Raw genomic sequence first — 20899 nt, 5'->3', positions numbered from 1 at the left:
CACAATGGTGAGTCAGAAACATTAAACAACATAGTTTTAAAAAAATTAAGACAGATGAGTCAAAAAGATCCATCACAAAAGAACCGACGATCGATAGTTGATTATGAACAGCTCTGAGAGAATACTGCTGCCAATAAAACACAACTGTGATTTGGTCAAATCTTTATGTTGTTGTCATTTTACAGTGAAGATTTCATACAAACACGTGGGTGCTGAAATGATTCATGGTTGACTGTGGCTTTCTGGGGACATTTTTAAAGTTTTTGCTCTGAATCACACTGGACCGCTGGTGTCAAAAGAAATAACAAAAGACAACATCATAATTAATCTAAGCAGCTCTATCCAGAGGGAAAGATCTGTCCGTTCGCCTGTTTTAAACCCTCCCGTTCCAGGAACAGAATAGAAAAGGCTGCTGCATGCAGGAAATACTTCAAAAATGTCTGCCGCTTGAGAAAAAAGGTAGTAAAAGAGCAAGGACAGGGTCAGCCTGTTAATATTCCTTCTGGTTTTATCTTTTTTTTTTCTCCACAGCACAAATACAGAAAATCAGGGGGAGCATGATGGCCCTCTAAGAGTCTTGAAATAGGTGATTTCTGTTTCTTCCATGATTGGGAGGTGTCCCCCCTAAGGTGGTGCCGAGTGTCTGTCATCAAGAGATGGATGGGAAAGTCTGGGTGTTTAGAATGGGATTCTAGAGGGTCGATTTCTTGCTGATCGGTTCGACAGCTGGAACCATCGAGGGGGAGGGGGCTGGCAGTTTACTGGCCACTCGTTTGCCAACAGTTTATTGGTGCTATGTTGATCGTAGGGTAGCTGGTCCGAACATGGTTTGGGTAGTAACTGGTCTGGTTGATCGAAGCGGCGGGATTGGTTGGACGCCGGCGCTGTGTTAGTTCCCGCCCCCACAGCACTGGCCACCTCTGCCCTGCGGCGCAGCTTCCTGCAGGTCCACGCCGCCGCGGGCTCTTCCCCCGGCGCCGGATCCACCCTGAGGCTCGTTTTTAGGCAGCTTCTTGGCTGTTGACAGTCAGAAAACAGTTGATTGGTTTCTATCCCCGAAGGACCGCGGGGGTCTTCTCCTCAAAAGCTTGTCATGTTCTACTGGGACTGACATGAGCGTGCTCAAAACATGGAGGCGTTTTATGTAATGAAAACAAACCGTTAAAGGGGGACACTTCAAATCCCTGACCACGCTTAAAAAGTCACTTTTTAAAATCACTTTAGAATTATGAAGCGCGTTATCAGCCTGATCGGTTCTTCACTTGATTTGAATGCAGCCGATAGTGAAAGCAGCTGCTGCCATAAAGTTAAACATTAATGGCCGCTGCTCACCTATCGCCATGAAGATCTCATTGACATTCATCGCAGTCTTGGCTGAAGTTTCCATAAAGAGCAAACTGTTGTCGTCTGCATACGCTTGCGCTTCCTGACAAAAGAAAAAAGGAGGAAGCAGAGTTGGGAGTTTGTCGTGAAGAGGACTTGCCCGTTGGAGCTGCTCTTTACCTGGTGGTCCACAGCGCGCTTGTTGGCCAGATCCGCTTTGTTTCCTGCCAGGGCGATCACGATGTTGGGGCTGGCCTGCCGCTGCAGCTCCTTCACCCAGTTCTTCGCGCGTGTGAATGTATCCTTGAAGGCAGAGAAAGCAATTCTAAACACAACATTTAAACAGAACACAGACGGACGAACACAGGCCTCCTACAGCCTAATTCAAGACACGTGACTTTGAGAGTCTCTGCTGGTGTCATGTGACTCACGGTGTTGGTGATGTCATAGACCACAATAGCGGCCTGAGCTCCTCTGTAGTACATCGGCGCCAAGCTGTGGTAGCGTTCCTGCCCAGCAGTGTCCCAGATCTCAAACTTCACTGTTGTATCGTCCAAACATACCGTCTGTGTGAGGAAGGCAGCTGGAAAGACAGCAGAAAACACACCCATGAGACACACAAATGCTCCAAGACGCACAGAAGGGAAAGAACCCTTTGACAGAAGTATCACGTTACATAATTCTGGCCTTATTGTACAACACCGGTGCTGCTGAAAGCAAACAATCCATGATATCAGCTTTATGGCCTCAGTATATGGCAGCAACACTGCACACAAGGCTTACTCAGCCCCCCGTCACATGACAGAGGAAACTTTACGCTGATGCGCTTCAAAGCTCTAATCTTTGACCAAGTGTGCAACTGACTGCGGCAGCAGAGGAGAAAACGTGCTGACTTCAGCTGAGCGGCGCGTCACCTCTTTACTCACCACTTACAGGGAATTAGGGGAACGGTGGTGCACGCCCACACCCAGGGCTCGCACCCCGTCCACTTTAGATTCCAACGTCTGAGTCTTTTGACGTCAAAAATAAAACCAAATCTCGGCCTCCCGCGGCTGAAAGTCACCATCATCCGTTTTCACCTTTATTCATTCGAATAAAGGTTTATAGATTCTAATCAGCTTCGGGGAACGACGGCAGATTTAGGAAACCCCCATTGTTGTCTCAGTTCCTTCCTGCACCCTGAGTGCTGCACTGCTGCAGACAGACGGCCAATAACAGGCAGCACTGTAATCACGAACAATCGCGGACGTCTGCATGATCCATACGCGCGTCTATCAGGTGGAAGCTTCACGGGAGAGTCAGGCAATCAGGTGCAAGAACCGGTTCTGCTACTCCCCCATGAACCAACAACAGAAAGCATCACGTTTAACAAGTTTGGAGCTGCTTTGCACTGGCAGGGACATGTTTTCCTCCAACATCACCGACATGTAAAAGGAAACTGGTGCTTTCAGCCGTACCTCCAATGGTGCTCTCCTGGTATTCGTGGAACTGGCCTTTGACAAAGCGCAGCACCAAACTGGACTTTCCCACTGCCGATTCCCCCAACAGCACCAGCTTAAACTGGCAGATCTTGTTGCTCACTGCTGTGCCATTGGTCCGCGTCGTTCCGCCTCGCCCTGCCATAGCCCAGTGCTGAAGATGTGGAGGGAGAATCCAGGAGAAATGGGAGAATACTGGTTTCAGTTCCGGCCTGAGTGGAGGGCTGGTTGATGCTCAGGTTCAGGTGTGCTGGTTCACTTTAGGCAGGTGACAGAGGGAGCGGGGACCTCACCAGATGGAGCTAGGAAAAACAACAACATTCATTTTAATCTTTACTCAGGGCTGAAAAGGTAATTTAGTTGGGGTATTGGGAGAAACAAGTGCTCCTGTGGTGGCAACACTGGCTCAAAGCCCTCCCCACTTCCTGTTTCTGCTGTCTGGACTGACAAACTCAATGTCATGTTTTTGCTAACTATTTCACATGTGCTGTGCCAACTAGCACTGTTTCCTTTCATCAGCGTCCACACTGTGACATCAGCGGGGATTCTGCACACACAAACACCTGAGGTCTTCGTGCAGCCCACGTTTCTTCCCTGAAACTTCACACCCGGCACCTGAAGACGCCAATACAGCGCTTTAGGCTGGGCTATTTTGAGAGTTGTTCAGATGGTTATGAACAATCGCGAGCGCTCTGGTTTTAGCACTGACAAAAAAAAAACGCTTGATTTATGTTTCTAGTTCTCAGGTTAAGAGAAGTCAGAAGCAAACAGGCTCATTAAGAAAGATTTTAAAACTTGTGAGTGCACCATGCTGCCAAATTCATTCTCTGCACTTCAACCTGCTTTGCATCTCCGAAACGTTGCCTAATCGTGTGCCCCCCCCCCATGAGGTCAGCCAGCTTCTGCTTGGCTAAAGGACAGGAAACACAACTCATCTCAAAGCAGGAAGTGAAGATAGCAGAGAAAACGTTACTGCTGAGCCCACGAAATATCTAGATATTCTTCATTTTGGCACTGGGACAAAGTGGTGTTGAAACACTAAAGTGGAGTGGCGACAAACAGGAGGTTGGGGCACTTCCAGTTCCAGCTGACAAAGACTTCAGCTCTTCTTATTTCCCCTCTCTGACCAGCTGAGAGGGTCCGACACGTCGACGTGGGATAAAATACACGGATTTTATTGGTTCAAGCTGTTGCAAGAAACACACATTTAATTAGTAGTGGGCAGGTCTAGAATGACACAGGTAATGCAGCAGGCATTGTGAAAGGCAGCAGTGGGCGTCTAACTTGCAATTAGAGGCTCTGATGCAGCAGTAAACCTGCAGACATCTTAAAGAAACAAGCTTCAGTGGGATCATAACGGTGTGGAGACCCAAACAAGGAGCCCAGGAGAAACAGATGGGTAGAGAAAAGGAAGAAAAAAGGTCCAATTTAGAGGGAGAGTCTGAAATATTCATCATGGTCTCTAACATGCTCTGTTCCCAGGTGGAAACACCTGACATGAAATGTATTACTATTATTATTATTAGAATAACAATAATAACGCATTATTTACCTGTTTGGTGAGATACTGTGGCTCAAATATGATGACATACTCCCATATATTAAACTAAAATGTAAAACCTAAGGTTTCCTACAGCGCAATGTGATTTTGCACAGTGAATTAACAGTTTATGCAGCAATTAGACAGAAGCCGTTAGTTTTGAAAAGCAGGCTGGGACTTGTGGTGCTGGGTGGGGTGGAGCCCTGGAGGAGCAGTTGGTTCTGATATGAAGGGTGCAGCGTCACAGCTTGTCCAGTCCGCTAAATGGCAAAAGTCTACTGACTTCAGACATCCCTGTGAAAGATCAGCCATGCCATAATATTAATAGAACAGTAGAAAAACAAGCTCTCTGCTGCAGGTCCTAAAGAAGACAACGATGAAAGGAAACTCCTGGACCAACAGAAACAGGATAATCGTCATTAGATGGTCCGTAGGAAATGAGAGGCTTCACTTCCTCGTGCCATCGGTAAGAAAAACCCAGAGAGGAAAATCTCCCCAGTGTCCCCAACAAAATCCACTCCTTTAGGCCAAACATTACTCCTAAAGCAGCGGAACCCTTAAAAAAGTGTTTTTTTAAGGTCTGTTACATAACTGCATGTGATTACTACATTATTACTACATTAGTGTTGCACAGTTCCTGAGTCTAAGCAAAGACAAAATGGAGAGTTGGGTTTTTTTTCTCTTTCAGCTAATCTACAAACAAAATCTGATTTTCTTTTCCTGGAGAAGCTCAACTCTATTACGCATCACAGATGTGAGCTCCTTACAAACATTACACCCGTATGCTAACCTAACACAGCTGGGGGCCCGGTTCAGAACGCAGATGCACTTGGACTCTTAGACAAGAGTTTAACAACCCTGCAGATTAACAAACAACAACACAGCTGAGTCCAGAGAGAAAGGTCTGATAGATGCGTCTCCCAGTCCAATTTGACATATAATGCATAATCCTTCTATCAGGGCTAGAAGTGTCATCGTCTCTGCAGGACAAGGTCCAAAGCCCATAAAAGATCAAGCCAGTAACAGTTTATCCACTCTGGGTCTGATGGAGTCCTGAACACGTGTGCAGACACAGTAAACAGTTGTCAGCAGTAATGAAACCTTTATGACCTCTCAGGTCAGCAGCAGGTTCGCGAAATTCTCCCAACCCAGTCTCAAAGCATTAAGGCCTGGGGGAAAACGTCCTTCTTATTGAGAAAAGGACAACTTCTGTCTAAAGCTTAAATTATGGGGTGACCTCATGTACCCATTGCAAAATTAACAATTAACCACAACTTTCTAAATTTGCACTCGCTGCAGCGTTGCGAATTTAAAAGGAGGCATGAGCGCGTCCAAATAAAGCGAGTTCACACTGTAACTGATTCAGCATTTAACAATAGTACAGCAGTTTCCAAACGAAAGGCGACCGACTGAATTTATTAAGCATTAGCATTAGCTTATTAGCCTGAGCAGCCGACTTGACCAAATCCAACTGCGCTTGGTAAACTTGAATCCTGCTAGCATTAGCCTTATTAGCACCGACGCCAGGTGCCAAAAACGTCAACAGACAACTTTCCCGTCCTGAGGCCCGCACCGTCAGCTATTGGGACAACTGTCATTCCTCTGCTGGAATAAACATGCGTCACACGCCTTTTCTGGCCCCAACATAGTGATTTTGATGATTTCTCAGGGGGCTCGCAGTCTGTCTCGATGCTGTCTGATGGACATTAAGACTCTATCTAGACTTGCAGATCGTTTCATCCTCAGTAGATTGCGGATAACTGCGTCCCGTCGCCTCGCTAAACTGAAAAAGGTCTATGTGGTTTGACTGGCGCCATTTCCAAACATTTTCTTTAGTTTCAAGTTTTCACTTACAATACTTTCTCTTCTTTCGCTAGCGTCATCGGCGGCTGTCTTCTGCTCGGTCTTCTTCGTGGGTTCTGGCCTTCCCTTCCGGTTCGCCCCATTTCCGGGAACGTCCCACTTTTAGTCACGAGACAGTGACCAATGAGAGAAGCCCGAAGGAGGCGGCCAAATAATAATAATAATAATAATAATAATAATAATAATAATAATAATAATAATAATAATAATAATAATAGGAAGAAGAACTTACATCTTCTTATATAGATATAGGATATAGGAATATCTTACGTATAGGAATATCTTATCGGTATAGGATATAGGAGTGTCTTACGTATTTTAGTTCACTGGGAAAAAGTCTTTGATTCCAGAGACTTTCCCCTTGTTTTCTTTCATCTTCAGCCCAGTCTGGGTCACTGCCCAGTGAGTCCACTGGAGAACAGTCTCGTCCTTGTTTAGAGCTGAAAAAAACTGAATTCCATTGGCATGGGCTCTGCCACACAAGTATCCACTAAATCCAATACATTTAACTATGAGACGCGGCAGGTTCGGGTCTTTGAATTTTTTTATTTTTATTTTTATTTCCATTTGGGTCTCATTAAATGTTAAATGTTACTTTTAGAGACCTTGTCTGGACTCAACACTATCGTGGTTATCAGACACTCCCATAGGACCTTTTCGAGCACTCATCATACCATATCATAGAGTAAGAAAACTTTATTTTTTGTCTAGTTAAACTTTAGATATTATATAGTATGTTTGTCCTTCCTTATTCTGCATAGATATCTTTTAGATGAACAGATCAAACTTAAGCTGAGCTTTTAACAGAGTTTATTCATTAGTCATTTTTTACTGGCATAGGGTTCCATAGACACATGCGTGAACATGCATAACATAATGACGTGAATGAGAAAAGCCTAATTAACGCTATGAGTCTTTACCTGACATATAAACCCATTATATCTGTTACTCAACAACTACATGTAAATTAGAATGAATTTGTTACACAAACTGTGACAATAACACCGTTGAGAACACCTTTTCTTGTCAGTAAAGGTTTTTTTTTTAACTCGTTTAAAAAAATAAATCCAATATTAATAGACTTTGGTTTGTTTGATGATCCATAAAGGAGATGAAGTTGGGAACGATTCAGCTAAGATTCATGGGTTCATTTAAATCTACTGCATAGTTCCGAATGCTTTCAAATGCATTACCTCCGATTTAACGAGGCAGAAATGATGGAAATAAAAGACAAATTTCTTCAAACCCGTGGCGCATCTGTCCGTTTGATGTTGTTCCTGCTTTCACCACGGTGTGGCGCTGCAATATTACTTAAAACATTCCTGGGGGTCTTAGGTTACCTGCGCGTGTGCGTGTCAATTAATGGTTTAATGGTTTCTGAATGGTTTCAGATCTGGAATTAACCCTTAAATTGTAAAAATATAACTAACAACATAACTATGTTTATTATTATTATTATTATTATTATTATTATTATTATTATTATTATTATTATTATTATATGGTTTGAGCATTTCCATATATTATAGAATATTTTACTTTACAGTCACGATTCAATGGTTTACTAAAGTAAGAGATAGCCGTTAGAGGGTCTACAAACACTCAAGGAAACTGATGTAATTACTGTGAGGTTTGATTTCCTTCCAGATCGAAGAAAGAATCTTGCTCTGCAGTGATCTGTTGGTTTGTTTTCTCTTTACGCAATGATGAACCAAAGTCTCTGTCCGGAACTTTTTCCATCTGAGAACTTGCAAAGTCCTGTGTTTGATGGATCGGACTGGATCCTACTGGACCCTTTTGCCTGGGGCCAACGGTGGAGCCCTGTTGGCTCTGGTTGTGCCCAAAGCACATTGAAGAGTGACCTCCTGAATGCGTGAGAGAACTGAAGGTCATCTGATACTGCGATGCTCCAGGGGTAATAACCGGGGAACGGTTGGGCATCTGGGAGCTGAGCTGATTATGTGGGTGTTCAAAGTTGATTTGCATACTGGGTGGATGAGACCAGGTCGAATTAAATGAGGGCCCCAGAGTGTGAGAAATACTCGTAGGAAAGGAGGTATTGTAGACCACCTTTGTGTTCGGACCTATCACTGGGACACTGCCAAAGCCAGAGTTGATGACCAGGAGTCCTTCCTGGGCTTGGTGCATCATACTGGGAGAGTTGGGAGTAGGTCTGGAGAGTTGGAACGTTCTGCACGGACTCCTTAAGGTGTGGCCCGTGGAACCCTCTCTGTTAGAGCGGCAGGGATGTAAACACGATGAGACGGGGCTGGACGAGTGCATCACTATTGGACTTATTCTCTGGGAAGACAACCCGCTGCAGCCCCACACATTTCTGGCAGGGTGGCTGATTGCTTCCTGATGGAGGTGCAGCCTTGGGCTGACATGTCCAGGGGTTTGAGACTGCCGGTTACTGGAAGCAGTCACACTGGGACTAGGGGCCACTGGTATGCCATAGGAATATGAAGATACGGGTGGGCCATGATGCCGCATGATCAGATGAGGAGGTACGAAGTGCATTATGTCGTGTATCCTCTTGGCCAGATTGGACACTTCCTGGTTCAAGCTGCACACCTGGAAGGGAAATGGAAAGGTTATTGCGTCAATGATTAGTAACTTTTAAGCAACATCTGCATAGCAAAATGCCAGGACTAAAGAACCGATGCTGTAAGTCTATAAAATTCACATTATAAAAGCAATATTTTCCTGCTTTACTGCTGTAAGTCCATCTTCTAAGAATTCTTTCAGCAATCTGTGTTCGATATGGACCTACCTCTTTATTCAGTTTGCTGATGTTCTGTCTGACTTCCTCTGTCTCCACCAGCATTTTGGAGCTCACTTGAAACTGGTCTGAGAAAAAGAGATGAATACATCGTATCTGACACCGATCCTTTAGCAGCCTAATCCCAAATATGTGGAATTGTGGGAATTGTTGTTATTTCAAAGTTTCACATTTCAGAATGAGCATCCACCTTTTAGAGACTTTACCTGAGGGCTTTGTGTCGCTCCTTTCTACGTTGAATTGAAAAGTGTGTCCATTGTCCTCAATTCCATCTACAACCCTGCAGAGACAGAAAATAACGATGCTAAACAGGCCCAGAATCAGGACTTACGCTCATGTGAAGCTCACCTGGGGCTCAGGTCCAGCGGACTAACACAAGGTCCTGAAGGCATGAGTAGATTGGTGGGCCGCTTATTTGAACCCGCAGCGCGGTGTAATCTGGCTAAAGAGGGTGGAGAGAGTTCCTCACTGGAGAATGGTTGAGCAGAGGGACTCCGGCCTGGAGCAGGTGATCGGCGGAGGCCAAGGGCATCGATGTGGCACAGCTTATCTTCTGACGGGGGGCTGACGCAGGGCCGCTGAACAGGACTTCCTGTTCCAATAAACAGGGGGATCGGCCTCTGCAGAGAAGGTGTTTTGGCTTCTGTGAGCTCTTCCTCATCCTCCTTAATAATATAGGGCAGCTTGTGGTCCAGACAAGCATGGCCCTAAAGGGAAAACGGATGGAAATCTATATGAAAGACTAATATAAGGTTTCAGTTAGATTAAATCTTTCACAGAATCCTTCAGCCTTAAAAAATTATAATTTGAATTTAACCGACATGATTAGATGTTATTTATTTGACTCGTAATGTGCCAACGCACAGTTAGATAAAGCATGTAATCAGCATCCAGTAAGTTCTGCTTGGGTGTAGCATGACATGGCAAAATTGAAACAAAATTAAATTAGCTATCACGTCATGCAAACAAATGTATCAAAATAACTAAATCAGAAAAATTACCTGAGTTTTCCTGGAAGATAACTGGAACTTTGTCATTCCCTACAGGTCAAACATGCGGGCATCATAAATTGTCAGTATGTGTTAAAAAAAAAAAGTAAATGGAAAGTTCAGGGCCCAGAAATGATGATAAATCTCTTACATCAGCATCGCAGCCCTCTCTCAGGTTGTAGGTGAGGTTGTGGTGGATGTCAGCGCTGAAACGGCTGCCATACTCTGGGTAGAGCTCAAGGACCTCCCTCAAAGCCTTGACGCTGATGTACTGCAAGTCGCAGTAGGTTAGAGCCTTTACATCTGCATTGATCTTGATCACCTGCTCATATTCTGGGAGGTCAGCCCCGATGAGGTCCCCCTTTCCTGTGGAGAATTTTAAGTTACTCCGAGCTGATGAGCGGCTGACTGTTGCTGTTGCATACTGACCCAGAATTGCTTGCACCGTGCCATCTTTCAGGACCTCCAGGGAACCTGAGCAGACAAAATAATTGGCCTGGAGTGCGTCTCCGTGGCGTAGGAGATATTCTCCGGGTGCGCAAAAGGAGGTCTTGACGTGGAGGGAGAGGGAGCGCAGACACCCTCGGCCGGCGTGCTCAAACACAGGCAGCTGCAGGATGTCTTTGTTCAGGTGCAAAGCGATGTCGGCTCGCAGTTCATCCGGGAAGTCGTGCAGCAACTAAAAAAAGAGATTGACCGCAGTGACTCCGGACTTTTCCCTCTGCGTCATCATCCCTCACTGTTTAGGGAGCACACACGTGCTTCCCGGCACCATTTATTGAGGAGGTGCTGTCACACTGTGTTATGATGCACAAGCACCCGTAAAGCATAAATACACACAGTTTAAGAGCAAAAAAAAAGCAACAGTCCTCATACTGTTGCTTTCAAAGAGCCTTTTCTGTTGGGCGCTTTGTTGAAATACCGAAGACAGAGCTCATGTGGAGGGCTAATGTTTGATCATTTAACTGCAGGCTGCTGCATTGGTATGATTTTGATATTTAACACTGTAAGGCTTTTGTCTCTATTTCAAAGGTTCACTAAAATCAAATGACTCCATGAAATCAACAGGGTCACAAGATAAGGCAAACACACAAACATCTTGTCTACCGAAGCTGCTCGATTCATGTCAATGATGCATGAAATCTGGACTGGAGACGGCTTCGTACATGCCACCTACTGTATCTCAAAATTAAATCTCGGTCACCTGTGGAAATCGGAAGAAAATACATTCAAAGCTCCAGCGATGATGGGAGTGTTGCATTAAATGAATCATTCAGAAGCATTAAGATGAGCCCTAACAGGCAGGAATAAAAAGAAACTAGACTCAGAGTCTCCAACCACCCAACCAACCAGAAAATGTGTTTGAATTGAGTGGGGAAACTGAGGCCCTGGAGAAAAATCCACTAAGACCAAACAAGAGCACGCTATCACTTTATTAAAGTAATATTTCCACACTGCATTGAATTTTCTACTGAAAAGAGGATTAGAAAGCAAACGTGAGGTCGATGCAGTCACATGAGGTGCCGAGCTAAAAGCGGGTGTAAAAGCCAACACGTTTACAGGCACCAGCAGCTGTATCTGCTACCTCCAGCACTGAATTCATTATCTGGAGCTGGTGACTTGAAAGGTGTTAATTGCTGCTTTCTTTTTCAGCTCCTACTCTTGCAATTGGGCTGGACTTCTGCAAGATGATGTTCTCTCTGTAACAAGGCACCCTCTGTTTAAGGAAATAGAATAATGTTCCAGAGATTTGTTGGCAACTCCAGTCTTACAGTGAAATTTCTGAATTAAGAATGTCGCACGTGCTCAATCTTTCAGGTAAAAATTTCAGCCTATACAGTAGAGGAGAGCCCATATCCAGTCCTTGAGGACCTCAGACGGGCCAGGTTTTCTGTCCTACCCAGTAGACTTTGACCTGGGAGTCCATGCTCCTTAGAGGAAGTGCTTTCTGCCTGGTAGGGATGAAAACCTGGCTCGTCTGCAACCTTTGAGGACTGGATTTCATACAGCTTACAACTCATTCATTGTAGTTTTCACTTGCATAAAATAAGAAAAGATCCTTCTATTCGTATCTAAAGACCCTCACCTCCTGACTCAGCTGTGAGGTTGCTGATAATTTCACTCACTTCATTAGCATTGATGCCATTGTTGACTGACCAGGTGGCCTGAAAATACTCCAGCATCCTCTGCTTTAGCTGCTGAGGCAGCCGATGCACACGGGTGAAGTCCTTGAGATCCTTCATCCGAGTGTGGTACTGGGAGCGTCTGGAATACATGCGCTGGATGATGGCTGTGACATTGCCGAAGACCACTGCATGCATCAGGGCTGGAAGCAGCAGAGCGGAGCGGCATCATGACTTTTCCTTTTTTTAAAAAAAAAAAAATCCTGACATGTTCTTCTACTCACCACCCATGAGCATAACGCAGATGGAGAAGATTTTTTCTGCATCCGTGTTGGCACACACGTTGCCAAAGCCGACGCTGGTGAGGCTGCTGAGGGTGAAGTAGAGGGAGGCGATGTAGGCGCTGGGTACTGAGGGCCCACCCATGGTCCTGTTGATGTAAGGTGTCTCAAGACGCTTCCCCAACTCCTGAAGCCACCCTGGGGGTAAGGTCATATGGCATTTGTGTCAGAGTGACAAAGGTGACTGCAAAATGCAGCCTTTTGTGGCTTTTTCGCCATAGCTTGAGTCACATTCAACATATGACCCTTTCCCCTTTGGATAGTGATGGGACGGGTACATAACAGGGAATTATATAATTCATTGCTGGTGATATAATGGTAATTGTCTCTGAGTTATTCTGGATGACAAGCTTGAGTTAGAAACGACGCTAATGCATCCAGGCATGCCTGGCCTATTGGGGTTGTATGCCCGAGACTCTCAAAGAAAGCATCTTACGAAATGTAATGAGAGCGGGAGAAAGGTCCACACCTCAGTTTGATACACTTACCGATGTCCCAGGTAACGGGGTCGCTGCTCTCTATCTCCGTGCGTCCGATGACATACCAGACACAGGCCATCCAGTGAGCCAGCAGAGCGAAGGCAGACATGAGCAGCGTCAGAACCACGGCGCTGTACTGGGAGTAGCGGTCCAGCTTCTGCAGCAGGCGCAGGAGACGCAGCAGCCGAACTGTTTTCAGCAAGTGGACCAGCGATGTCTGGGCAGAGAGAGTAAAAATCTCAATGGCCCTCTGTTCTTTTTTATCACGTAATTCTGTATGTACTTTTTAATCACGTAACTCTGTATAACTGCAGGACTATTATTTCACTCCTGGAATTAAAGAGTTCAAAAGCGTAATTTCATTTGGGCCATATCCAGTTTTCCCTGCTGAACTTCTCTCTGTCTGTCTGAAGGACTCTGTTTTCACAAGCGTGATGGAGAAGTTTGTTAACAAGAGTCATTTCACGAAAGTAAAGTGGCAGTTTGTGAGATGTCTCTGTGCATTAGACAAGTGCCAGTGTGTAACTGGGGGATAGAACTGAGGCCCGAGAGACGACAATGACGCTCAGTGAAGTGGTTGGATGTAACAACAATCTTTTCCGGGCCAGTGAGTTAGAGGAATAATGCTACAAAAAGGAGTTGGGACTCTTAAAGGAAGAGGAAAGTTTTAAACCGGTGGCGTGCTGTGGTTAAAAAAATCCTTACCACTGTGATGTTGAAGGCGTAAAGAAGGTCAAAGGGCAACGCCGCAATCAGATCCACAAAGAACCACGTAGTGCAGTAATGGAGGCATATGGAGCGCGTGTCGTAGACCACCTGACCGGACTGGCTCACATAGGTGGTGCGGAAATTCAGGATAATATCTGAAAAGGAGTCATGAAATAAAAACATTTTTACTTTAAAAACAACCCCATGTTCTGGGTGAGGACCTTCCTTTTGCTCCCAGCGTTTTAACACTTGACACCTGACGTCCGCTGAGTTATCACGCAGCCATCGAAGCTAAAGCAGGATGAAATCAGAAAAGTCTAATTATGATCGCTAACCTGGGGCATCAGAGAACCGCTGCGTGGGTGAAGAAAGGTAGGAGGTTGACTTGTCTGTCGGCTATTGCCAGGGAAACAGCAGCTGCACTGGAGAACGTTTTTGTTCTTAATTTAAATAGAACATTGTTGCTGCTACATAAGCTGCTCGTTGGGCTTCAACATAAAGGTCAGCTGGTGTGCAATCCGGGTAGGAGATGCTACTTTAAAATTACAGTGGTGCAAACTACCAATTATCAAAGAGAATGGTCTTCTTTCTGAAGAGAGATGCCAGACAATTTTTCTAAAGTCCCTTCTCTGGATGAAACTATGTCGTAGTTTGAAGGGGAAAGGAGTCCTACCGATTATGAAGAGCATCTCCACTGCGATGTCGCTGCCTATGGTGCTGTGACTGACTAGTGAGTGATAGTGGCTGCCTTCGGCGTGACTGACAAAGCAGATGTCGTAAGGCACGGCCACGGCCACGTAAAAGGTGGCCAGCAGAATTAGCCAGTCCCACGCCGCCTTGAAGATGCTGTAGTGCAGCAGGATGAAACGTGACTTCCTCACTGCTGCCACCTTGTACTCGGGCAGGGACGGCTTCTGAAACACGCTCTGAAAGACAGAACAATGATTTGACTCTACTCGAGTGACATCCCAGTGCTATAGTGTTGAATCAACACAGCTGGAGGAAAGAAGCTCATTAACCCAAAAAAAAGTGTCTTTGAACCTTTATGCACACTAAATCCTTTGGCAAAATAGGACTGAATTTTCTGACACACTGAAACTGTACTTATGATGTAATTACATCAGCATGAAACACTGAACGGACACAATAAGCCTGTTCATAATCATCCATCACCATAATAGGCTGAATGGCTCTGGATCTGTGAGTGGATGAAAGATCAGCAAAATTCATCAGGTAAAACCAGTTGTTGTATTGGTGCTTTTGGGGCGTGTGCCTGAATATTAACATGTAAAGATCATTTCAAAGTTCCCCGTCCTTTGGCCTTGTCTGAAACGGCTGCGTGCACTCACGTCGGTCAGCTTCCTCTGGCGACTCCTCGTAAGCACGCTGCTCATTTGTTGCAGAAGGGTCCCCCCCCTCTCTCGGGATTTGGAAATGTGCCGATTGTTTCTGTTGTTCTGGTCCGCGTCCTCCAGCATGTCTGTCAGCATAAATCACCAGTGTTCAACCGTATTACCCCGCCATGCTAACGGAAACCACAGTTGGACGTTGACAGTCTCTAAAGAAAGATGTGAAGCAGCTCCTCACCGTCTTCTTGGCTGTATGGATGTTTTTTTCTGTAGGTGTCACTGAGGTCTTTAAAGGACAAGAGGAAGAACACGACCTCGCCATTCTCATTTTTAATTGGCACAATATCCAGAAGACACCAGAATCGATTTCCTGTAAAATCAATCATACAGTTCATAAACCTTTGACTTGCGCAGTCAACCAATAACAATGGTGAGAAAGACAAACACAATGTGAGAACTGTGTGTTTCGGTATGAAGACAAGGTCCTCACCGTTTTTCCTGTAGAAGCAGATCTCCCCCTGGTACTCCTGCTGACCCTCCAGAGCTTTGTCCAACTGCTGGACGACAATCTCACTGGTCTCGTCCCCATGGAGGAAGGTGCAGGTGCACATCCTCTGCATCACCTCGGTCCGCACAAAGCCGGTCAACTCACAGAAGCCATCCGAACAGTAGACGATGGGGTAGCCATTGCGGCCCTGAGCGTTTCCCAGAAGGAAATTACTGTCTGCGTGAGCGGGAGACGGAGGCAGCGTTAGAGAGCTATGCTGCTGTCACCCTCCGGAGATATTACACACTAATGCTGCTATTAAAGAAGACTCTCTATCTGCCCTTTTTAATAACAAAATCTTATTAGGATTTTAAAACAGGGACCTGAATTTCATTCATTATTCAAGCTAAGAAAATTAGCACAAGGCAATGTTTTTGTTCGATTCTTATTATAATTAAGAATATCCATTTTAATGCGGGCGAAGTTTGCTGTGAACTGAGATGTAGGCAGCAAATCAGAAGGAAATATTCATGAAGCTGCAATTAAAAAAAAAAAGCAATTGAAGAGACAAACAAACCCGCGAATGATTAAAATCGTCATTCGGAGGCATCATCATTCTCTCTGTACGCTGATGAACTGTCATTAGATCAAATTTCACATGGAAATCTTTGTTTGCCTGCAAACAGGACTGTGAACACCTGCACGGCCACCGGTGCATCTAGACGGGTGCAACCTGATCCATATTACATCCTGAACCCATCATATTTGTTCCAGACTGAAAGCCGACAAAAGGCCGTGAGCACTGGTCATGTAGACCTTTATAAATGAACTCTTCTGTGGTTCAGCTACAGGGAGGTTTTAGGCAAGGAAGAGACCTCCAAAGAGCACCGCCAAGGAAAGAACATACATCTGCGTCCAGGAAGTCCTCCTGCAGAGATTTTTCATTACATTGTTGAAAAATCTTGTGTTGCCATAGCAATTTGCAACTGGAAGGTTTCTAAGACACAATGTCCGTGATTAGAACTGCGTCGTGATCAGAGGTATGTGGATTCTTTCAGAAAATATCCTGAAATCTGCACTTAAAGACACAAACCTCAACAAACAATTGTATATTTCTGTCTATGATTTTACTTTGAGAGACATCATGTGAAAGGTGAGAAGAACATTTATGTCTTTTTTCGGACTTCAGGAGTCCTTTAATTGAGATTTAAGCAGCGTTTTTTGGAGTTCTGTTTCACCAAGTGTAAATTTCATTTTATTTGCTTTGCATATTTTAATTTTATATAAATTCAAAACTCCTTTAAATCTTCTTAAATAATGCAGCCATTCTTAGGCAAGCCTGTCAATTTAAGTCAGTAAATATCAAATTGATGGAAAGATGCTTTTTAAAAAGAAAATAATTCTATAAAATGGGGGAAAGAAGAGGCTCAACAGGTGGCTCCTCAGTGTGAATGCACCATTCGCTCCTATCTGTATTGTTATTTGCTGCTCAGTTTTACAGTAAGTGGGTCACAAAAAGCCCAAGACGAAACTTTGAAAAGCTTCGGCAGGGTGGACTTGTCCTTTCAGAGGTGATGGCCTCACTTACATCATTTTAAATGTAACCATGTGAATATCTGAGCAGCAAAACGGCTTCCCCACGTCCTGTTACAATAACTACGATTAAAAAGGGAAGGGAAGTCTGGGCTTCTCTTCTTAGGTTGCTGCCCCCGCGACCTGACCCCGGATAAGCGGTAGAGGATGGATGGATGGATGGATGGATGGATGGACGATTAAAAAGGTCATTCAAAACAAACATTTGCATTTGCTGTCCTGTGAAAGATACTCACGGGTGCCATCGAAATGGTTCACGATGGCGTCCAAAAAGGTGTTTTGTGGCGCGAGGAGGCCCTTCATCACCGGCATCTTGGATTGTATGGATGGATGCGCGCTCTTATTGGATTTCTTTCTTTCCACGGAGAACCTGGAGGAGAGGGTGAGCTTCACTGTCCGTCTAACTGTTCCACAATGTTCTGATGCAGGCAGATATTCCTTCTGTCAATCCCCACCCCCCCTCCCCCCACAAGAACTATCAGCTGTTCATTCCCATGAAGTCCAAATCTACAGTGTCAGTGAGGAAGGAGCTGCTCTCAGCGTTCAGTCCCTCAGCCTCAGCTGCACGTGTTCGCTGCCACCTCGCACTCGCCTGCCTCGCTCCCTCCTCTCCCTCCATTCAAATGCGTGCACCATCCCTCTTTCTGTGTGCATTTATCAGCCATCTCTCCCTCTCTCTCTCGCCTCCTTTCTCGCTCTATCGGAGCATACATCCTCCCTTACATTGTTTCTACTTTTTAGATGTTCATTGTTCATACAGATACCTGCAAAAGACACCGGACAGAGTGTCAGAAGGGAAAAAAGAAAAGAGTCTCACCATCTGTTGGCTGCTGAGGATCCATTTTGGTCGCAGTTGTGCGATAAAAGAATGTTGTGACAGAAAGAAAGGGTGATATTTCTTTTAAGAGAGGTCAGAGGTCACAATTAAAACTCCTACTGGTCTCACTGGAGGCATGTCTGTGCACCTTCTTTCACACATTTTTAAACGTTAAATTAAATTGGATCATCACATAAATGACACATGAACGCTACATGAAAACCAAAAGGCTAGAAAAGCATCATTTCTGTTCATGGTCAACGTTACTCTTTGTACTTTTTCTTTGATTGTTAAACATTTTATGTACCCTAATTTTATGTACCTATTGATTTATAATAAAAATAAGTTTTCTGTGGCTAATTGATACATTAAAGCCTGTGTGAATGAATCACTCACACAGAGCGGTTCTTCGCCGCAAACATCCATAAAAATATGTAAGATGGGAAGAAAATGATACTAAATAAGGAAATAACACAATCTCTTCCCACAATATGACAAACATTTCAGCATTCAACCCTGATGCAGCCAGATTTTAACAGACATCCGAGCTGCCACTTATGACTGCAGGAAATCACAGCAGCCAGTGACTGGATGGAGGGAAGAAGAGCTTTAAGAGTCCTTCACGCTTCCTTTATGACATCAGCGCCATCTTCTGGTTCGTTGGCACCCTCACAGCTGGATGTTCTATCTATCAATCAATCAATCAATCAATCAATCAATCAATCAATCAATCAATCAATCTATCTATCTATCTATCTATCTATCTATCTATCTATCTATCTATCTATATTTTCATGCAGCGCTGGTTTATTAATAAATATAAACATTACATATAATACGTATAGTGTTATAGCAGGAGCTACCTAATACGACTACATCTGTGACAAATGTGGAGTTTTTATGTAACCAGTTTTTAAAATGTTTTTTTCTTTTTATTTTACTAAAGGAACAATAAAACAACGACACAAGTCTGCTCTCATAAAGTGTTTATGATCCTTTTTCTGGTAAACAACCGCAACTACTGCAGAAGAGATTTTGCTCCAGTTTGTGATCTTATTGAGTCAGTAAATAAAGAGCTACAGCTGCACGGATCCTCACACTGGCGTCGGTGCAGGTTGACCAGATGCTGGTTCAGTTCTCATTAAATGTGATGAAAGCGCAACCTTCCTGCGAAAAATCCAGTTCCAAGAGACAATTTGTTGAAATTGTGTAAAAGGGACTATGTTAGCAGAGAACTGCCTTTGTTCTCATTTTGCCAGGAAGGTTCTCAACACTTGACACAGCGAGTCTCCTCTTGCAGGAAGAGTGTTAATGGATAAACGTGACACGCAAAGATCACGCCACAAAAAGAACAGGAGAGAAACACAAACCTAGTTAGAGCTGTGTCAGACATAGACTTTGTCCAATATCTCAAGTCTATTTGCCATCTGGTCTCTGCAGCTTTTACCAAATCAATGTCGATTTTACGCAGCATAAATTTAAAATGTGCCTTTTTGATCATTCAACACATGCCAGATTTTGTGATTTTGTGTGTGTGTGTTGTATTTACATTGTTACATAACTTGATGGTGTCACAGCCAATTAACTGACATGTACAATAAATGAGTAACTATACATTCTGGGTACCAACATGATAACAGTCCAGGGAAGCCTACAGCATCAGGCATGCAGCTGTTAAACAGGCGGGGATGTTGTGCTGGAAGTCCAGTCCATGAACGGCTCTCCAGCCTCCTCCTCAGTCCTCTTCCCCATCGTCAGGATCCCGGCCGCCTGGCTCCTGGATCCATGGAGAAGCTGGTGGAGTCGGCTCTGAAAGCGCCCCCCCTCTTCTTTGCGTTTGCCCAGCGTGAGGATGCCAGCGGCCGCATCTCCGGTCAGCGGCCCCCCCAGCGTCATGCCCCCGGAGCGGCACAGCAGCACGTAGAGTCGACAGGAGTGCGGCGGTTGTCGGCAGCATTCAGACACGCTGTGAGCATCACAGGCCAGCTGAGACAGCAGCAACAAGAAAAGCAGCACCGGGACCTTCTGCTGGACCAAAGAGATGGAACATTAACAGACATGATCTGGCGGGGGTGGGGGGTGGATCAAACATGTCATTTCCTTCTGTATCTGCTTTACTGGTGATGGAGGTGGCTGAACTTAGCATTAATGGATAGAAAACTTAGCTATGGAGTGCACAGAAGACACAAGCAAAGGTTCCAAGCATATAAACAACTTCATATATAAATATAAACAGTAAATTCTACTCAATTAATAAAAACTGCCCTTGTGTTGGGATTCGTTACTGCGACAAACATGGACAAAACATCAGGCTAAATTCCTACTTTAATCATTTCATTGCCAATAAAGAGCCACAAATCAAGTGTACAAGCTGAATAAATACGTCCCGTATTATTACGACCCTAAGTTTGATTGGTCTTACCCTGTCGGACATCCTCGTGCCTTTCTGGATGTTGGTGGGGAACCACGTCATCTTCTGGTTCGGTGCCTTCTGATCCTCCTTTTGGAACAAGTGTCTTTTATATTGTTGTGCGATGGTCAGCCTCATGGACGTCATTCTGGACAACCACAAACATGACAGAGCGCGCTGACGCTCTTGTCTCACCTTTTGCTCATTTGAAGGATTGATGTGCTGCTTACTGCCATTAATTAGCCTGCTGTAGCAGATCATCTCCTAGGCTTCTCTCTGGATCTTTGATGATCTGCAGGTATTCTATTGTGGAAGCATGTAAAAGGATTGAGAAGACATTCCAGCATAACGAGCTGGGATGGACGGAATTAGCCGTGTCCTATGACTCTAAAATCATAAATATAAAAACTCTTCTCATTTTCAATAACAAGCGCGTTTGAAAGTTGGGATAATTAGGCGCTATGGCCCGGATTCAGACAAAAGATGCCATGCAGATAGATGCAGAAGCGCATTGTGCTGGTTTCCCAGCCGGCTCTGCGATGACGTGAGCACGGTCGAGTGCAACGCTCCAAACTTTCAGGCAGAGGTGCCATTTTTGATAAAGAGGGTGGGGCAGA

The 20899-nt window shown here is 44.7% G+C and overlaps 3 protein-coding genes across 4 annotated transcripts; all 3 read right to left on the bottom strand.

Annotated features, from left to right (window-relative positions):
- Window positions 1–150: 150 nt before the first annotated feature.
- Window positions 151–6335, bottom strand: rab5c (RAB5C, member RAS oncogene family). The gene is made up of 6 exons (XM_057014296.1): window positions 6196–6335; window positions 2781–3103; window positions 1755–1906; window positions 1504–1626; window positions 1333–1426; window positions 151–1017 (listed from the first exon to the last, which is right to left on the bottom strand). Exons 2-6 carry the CDS (start codon window positions 2944–2946, stop codon window positions 890–892), a joined length of 663 nt encoding a protein of 220 aa, XP_056870276.1. The 5' UTR covers window positions 2947–3103; window positions 6196–6335; the 3' UTR covers window positions 151–889.
- A 662-nt stretch (window positions 6336–6997) lies between these two features.
- On the bottom strand, window positions 6998–17743 carry kcnh4a (potassium voltage-gated channel, subfamily H (eag-related), member 4a). 2 transcript variants are annotated; one of them, XM_057014273.1, is made up of 16 exons: window positions 17292–17742; window positions 15466–15699; window positions 15214–15345; window positions 14976–15106; window positions 14300–14552; window positions 13624–13781; window positions 12928–13135; window positions 12383–12577; window positions 12102–12301; window positions 10405–10654; window positions 10127–10341; window positions 9988–10026; window positions 9335–9693; window positions 9193–9266; window positions 8978–9054; window positions 6998–8778 (listed from the first exon to the last, which is right to left on the bottom strand). In XM_057014273.1, the coding sequence occupies exons 1-16, from the start codon at window positions 17365–17367 to the stop codon at window positions 7825–7827; spliced, it is 3555 nt and encodes a 1184-aa protein (XP_056870253.1). In that variant the 5' UTR covers window positions 17368–17742; the 3' UTR covers window positions 6998–7824. The 2 variants fall into 2 exon arrangements, with proteins under 2 accessions (XP_056870253.1, XP_056870252.1); XM_057014272.1 differs by having other exon boundaries at window positions 10127–10654; window positions 17292–17743.
- A 1100-nt stretch (window positions 17744–18843) lies between these two features.
- On the bottom strand, window positions 18844–20866 carry hcrt (hypocretin (orexin) neuropeptide precursor). Its single transcript, XM_057014297.1, has 2 exons — window positions 20295–20866; window positions 18844–19897 (listed from the first exon to the last, which is right to left on the bottom strand). The coding sequence occupies exons 1-2, from the start codon at window positions 20541–20543 to the stop codon at window positions 19547–19549; spliced, it is 600 nt and encodes a 199-aa protein (XP_056870277.1). The 5' UTR covers window positions 20544–20866; the 3' UTR covers window positions 18844–19546.
- Window positions 20867–20899: the final 33 nt, after the last annotated feature.

This window comes from Takifugu flavidus, chromosome 18 (assembly GCF_003711565.1).
Source record: "Takifugu flavidus isolate HTHZ2018 chromosome 18, ASM371156v2, whole genome shotgun sequence".
In the NCBI taxonomy this organism is placed as follows: domain Eukaryota; kingdom Metazoa; phylum Chordata; class Actinopteri; order Tetraodontiformes; family Tetraodontidae; genus Takifugu; species Takifugu flavidus.
The sequence above is the reverse complement of the archived record's forward strand: the minus strand, read 5'-3'. Positions and strand labels throughout refer to the sequence as shown.